General features: G+C 42.1%; 1 protein-coding gene across 1 annotated transcript in view; it reads left to right on the top strand.

Annotated features, from left to right (window-relative positions):
- Positions 1 to 1,593: 1,593 nt before the first annotated feature.
- The window catches only part of LOC126495976 (actin-related protein 2-like), a gene marked incomplete at its 5' end in the record, with an annotated part of 17,356 nt that continues 14,367 nt past the window's right edge, over positions 1,594 to 4,582 (top strand). The window contains 2 exons of the mRNA XM_050133573.1: positions 1,594 to 1,752; positions 2,247 to 2,577. Coding sequence (XP_049989530.1) covers positions 1,594 to 1,752; positions 2,247 to 2,577 — 490 coding nt within the window. The remainder of the gene's footprint in view (positions 1,753 to 2,246; positions 2,578 to 4,582) is intronic.

Genomic DNA, 4,582 nt, shown 5'->3' with positions numbered 1-4,582 from the left:
AGGTCCTCCACCTTCCTAGACATGGTTATGATTTCTTGACTAGGGTGAGACTGCCTTAATAACAACAAAAGTAAAATAAATCTTTTCGTTGGCAATCAGGAAACACAGCAGCAGCTCCCGTCCCTTTTTGTGTGATGGGATATGTGTGTGTGTGTGTGTGGGGGGGGTGATGACAGGGTTTCTCTGTGTAGTCCTGGTTGTTCCGGAACTCGCTGTGTAGACCAGACTTACCTTGAACTCAGAGATCCACCTGCCCCTGCCTCTCAAATACTGGGATTAGGGTATGTGCCACCATTGCCCAGCTCTCTTGCTCTTTTTTATTGTTGCTGTTGCTTATGGGCTTTTGGCTACAACCTACCAGGCCTTACAGGTTCTAGGCTCCCACTCTGTTGCTTCACTACACCCCAGTGATGCTTTTCTTCTGTTGTAGGTTTAGTTACGGTTATTCTTGATTGGGCTCCGTAACTGAGCTGGTACTTTGCCTAACCAAGAATGACTGATGTAGTGATGTAGTATTTCTATGTATTAGACATTTCCTCAAGATTGGTGTCTGCCTGTGCAGCTCTGGCTGGCTGGGGAACTCTCCAGTCATCCTGTAAGTGAGGAGTGAGGATAGGTGTAGTTCTCAGTTGGTGCTGGCTTTTACTTTCCTTTGATGACTTTTGTTTTTAACGTTTGTGAGATGACCTCTCACCTTGTAGTCCATACTGGCTTTGTTTTCTTTATTTTTAGGTTTTTGAGATACATGACCTAGAAATTTTAGTCCATCACAAGTTTCCTGAGAGCTCGACTTTGAATATGAGCTACCGGGCCTGATGATTTTAGCAGATTTATTTAAACCGGGCCTGATGATTTTAGCAGGTTTAATTTTTTACAGTGGAACTTACTTGCATGGATTATTAATTTGCTGGGTTTTTTGTTTGTCTTGTAACTTGGTATAAGAGTCACTTTCCACAGTTTCCATAAATTATTCGTTATACTTTAGAAAATTTCACTTTAAGGGGCTTTGATTAGGTTGAAAAGAAAACTGTAGCAGGGTCTTTCTTCCCAAGTTCTTAAAGCAGCCCGTGATTGAACTAGAAACCCTACAGGGAGAACACCAGGGCAAGATGACCATGGATAACGGCACTCACCACTAAGCCTGACAACCTGAGTTGGATTCCCTTGGCCCCGCATGGTGAAAGGGGAGAACCCATCCCCATAAATTGTCCTCTGACCTCACATGTGCCATGGTGTACATGTGTCCTCTTTTCCACATGTGTACCCCATGCAAAGAAAAATGTAAAGAAAGGAAATCATTGAGGGACAGACGCTTCCATCTGTGACTAGAAATTGTGCTGAAGCAAGCATAGTTGTGCAGCCTTTAGTCCTGGCGCTAGGGCAGAGGCAGGTGGATCTTTGTGAGTTCAAGGCCAGCCTGGTCTAGTAGTTCTGTGATAGGCAGAGCTACATAAAGAGACCCTGTCTTGAAAAAAACAAAACGAAACAAAAAAGAAAGGAAAGGAGTACTCACTAATTGCTTGATTTTTCCTTGGGTGGCATCTCTGCTATATTTGAGATTTTCTGGCTTTGAGTTTTCTGAATTGACTCTAAAAACCTTCTGGTTCTTGTGCAGGTTTATTGACTGGTGTAGTGGTGGACTCTGGAGATGGTGTAACCCATATTTGCCCAGTGTATGAAGGCTTTTCTCTCCCTCACCTTACAAGAAGGCTGGATATTGCTGGGAGGGATATTACTAGGTATCTTATCAAGGTAAGTGAAAGGAAATTATAAAAGCTCATTTTCTTTTTAAGTTTGTTTACTGACTTACACAAAAAAAAATCAGTGTCTAAAACAATTTAAGTGCTGGAGAGCTGGCTTGCCGATCAAGAGCACATGCAGGTCTTGTGGAGAAACAGTTCTCTTGGCCTTTCTACCGCTGTACCTCCAGCTCTGTGGAATCTAATGCCTTCCTCTGGACCTTTCAGGCACCAGTATTTGCATGCACATACCCACACACAGACATATAATACGCATAATTTAAAATAATAAACAATTTAAAATATTCATGTACAGCGTTTCTAGCACCACCCAGTATGTCGTTATTGACCTTGATAGAGATTCCAGGGATGGAGCTCAGGCAGATACAGCAAGTGCCTTTTACCTGCCCAAACATCTTAGTAGCCAACAAGGGTTTAATTTTTTACAGTGGAACTTACTTGCATGGATTATTAATTTGCTGGATTTTTTGTTTGTTTTAATGGTAGCTGCTGCTGTTGCGAGGATATGCCTTCAACCATTCTGCTGATTTTGAGACAGTTCGCATGATTAAAGAAAAACTGTGTTATGTGGGTTACAATATTGAGCAAGAGCAGAAGCTGGCCTTAGAGACCACAGTGTTAGTAGAGTCCTATACAGTAAGTATCCTGTGTGAAGTACATCTGTGGGCTGAAAAGGGGTATCTCTGTTTATTAGCATCACTTAGAGGTTGGGTTTGTTTGGTTTTTGTTTTGTTGTGTTTGCTGGACATCAAACCAAGGGCCTTGTATGTACCCAGCAGATTAGTTTCTGCCTTCTGTGTTTGTGGTTTGGATTTGTGTAATATGTTTTCCTGACTTCAATATCTCCTGCTACATTAAGATTTCATGATATAATTCTTGAAGACACCATGTATTGAGAATTAAAACAAGAATTAAATTAGAATGTAATTAGAAATGGAAGTATTAGTTGAGATTCTAGCATCTTCAGAATATCATTTCTCAACATGTTTTGTGCAGTGTTATTTGTCTGGGTGCTACTTACGAGTTACACAAAATAGAATAAATATAAATGTCAAATAAGTTGTGGAGATAATTATTATCTCATTGCTGTGTGACTCCCAGGCCCTTTGATATGCCAGTATATATGCAGTTGTGAAAACTTAGTATGCCTGTTTCTCAGATTCTTGGGTTTTTGAGACCAAGTCTTACTATGTAGTATAAGGTCCTCCTTCCTCTGCCTCCCACATGGTGGGATTGCGATCATGCATTCCCCATATGAACCTCAAAATTTTGTAGCATGTCATGGAGCTGATAATCTATCTTGGACATATTCATGCCTTGGTTTTTCTCAGACAGGTTCTCACTGAAACCCAGCTGGGCTGGAATCCAGGCTGCTTTCAGACTTACTTTGAAACCCATTACATTTGCACATATTTTGTGAGTAGTGCCAACATGGATCCCAGAGCTCAACACTTGCTCTGCTGGGCATAGTGGCACATACACTTGGAATACTGTCTGAGGCGAGAGCACCCATAAGTAATGAGGCCCGCCTGATAAGGCCTCCAAAAAGATCCAGAATAGCTGGGTATAGTGATGCCTTTAATCACAGTACATACACCCAAGGGTACATAGTGAGACCCTGTCTCAAAAGACAGAAAAGGGAGATGGGGTAGGGATATTGTTAGAGACCAGCGGTGGTAGCACATGCCTTTAATTCCAGTTCTTGGGGGAGAGGGGAGCAGAGGCAGGACGAACTCTTTGAGTTTGAAGCCAGCCTAGTCTACATGTTAAGTTCCAGGCCATCCAGGGTTACATATAGAGACCTCCTCCCCAAAAGATACCATTCTAAACGTACAACAAAACCTACCTTATAATTTCTGATAACCCCCAGGTTTGCCCTGATAGTTTCATCCCAAAACCTTTCCTGGAAGTTTTTCTAGAGATCCTAATTTTCAGTCTTAATTTTTTGGAAGGAACTAGTATAAGTTAAACAGTGAGAGAACTAACAATGTAAGAAGTGGTTTATGTTGGACACAAGAGTCACCAGTGAATTAGCTTGAGGTCAGCCTGGACTAAAAGTAAGACCATGTTAACACCACCTCCATCTCCTCCAACATCTCCCAAAAACCAAAAGCCAGACATGGTGATGCCCATATGTAACTTGAGTAATTGTGAAATGGGGCTGAAGTATCAGTGAGTGTGAGGTCCACCTGTGCCTATAATTTAGCTCAGACTCCCAATAAAAGTCAGGCAGAGGGCTGGAGAGATGGCTCAGTGGTTAAGAGCATTGCCTGCTCTTCCAAAGGTCCTGAGTTCAATTCCCGGCAACCACATGGTGGCTCACAATCATCTGTAAAGAGGTCTGGTGCCCTCTTCTGGCCTGCAGACATGCACACATACAGAATATTGTATACATAATAAATAAATAAATATTAAAAAAAAAGTCAGGCAGAGTGGTGCCCACCTATAAATAATCTCAGCACTTGGGAGGTAGAGACAGAAAGGGGTACATGGGTCATCTGGGCTCCTGACTTGGGGGATGAGGTGTGGAAACAAAATATGTCTTCTTCCTTTCTTCCTTGAACAGTTGGAGATAGCTTTGAAAAAGATATTCAAGTGCACAGCCGGGCAATGGTAATGCACGCCTTTAATCTTAGCACTCAGGGAGGCAGAGGCAGGCAGATCTCTGTGAGTTCGAGTCCAGCCTGATCTACAAAGTGAGTTCCAGGACACCCAAAGCTACACAGAGAAACCCTGTCTCTAAAAATAAGCAAACAATAAAAATAAATAAATTTAAATAAAAGGGGTGGCTGGAGCAATGGCTCAGTGGTTAAGAGCACTGA

The sequence above is a fragment of the Alexandromys fortis genome, unplaced genomic scaffold (genome assembly GCF_014885135.2).
Source record: "Alexandromys fortis isolate MF-2015 unplaced genomic scaffold, M_Fortis_MF-2015_v1.1 scaffold_752, whole genome shotgun sequence".
Lineage (NCBI taxonomy): Eukaryota > Metazoa > Chordata > Mammalia > Rodentia > Cricetidae > Alexandromys > Alexandromys fortis.
The sequence above is the reverse complement of the archived record's forward strand: the minus strand, read 5'-3'. Positions and strand labels throughout refer to the sequence as shown.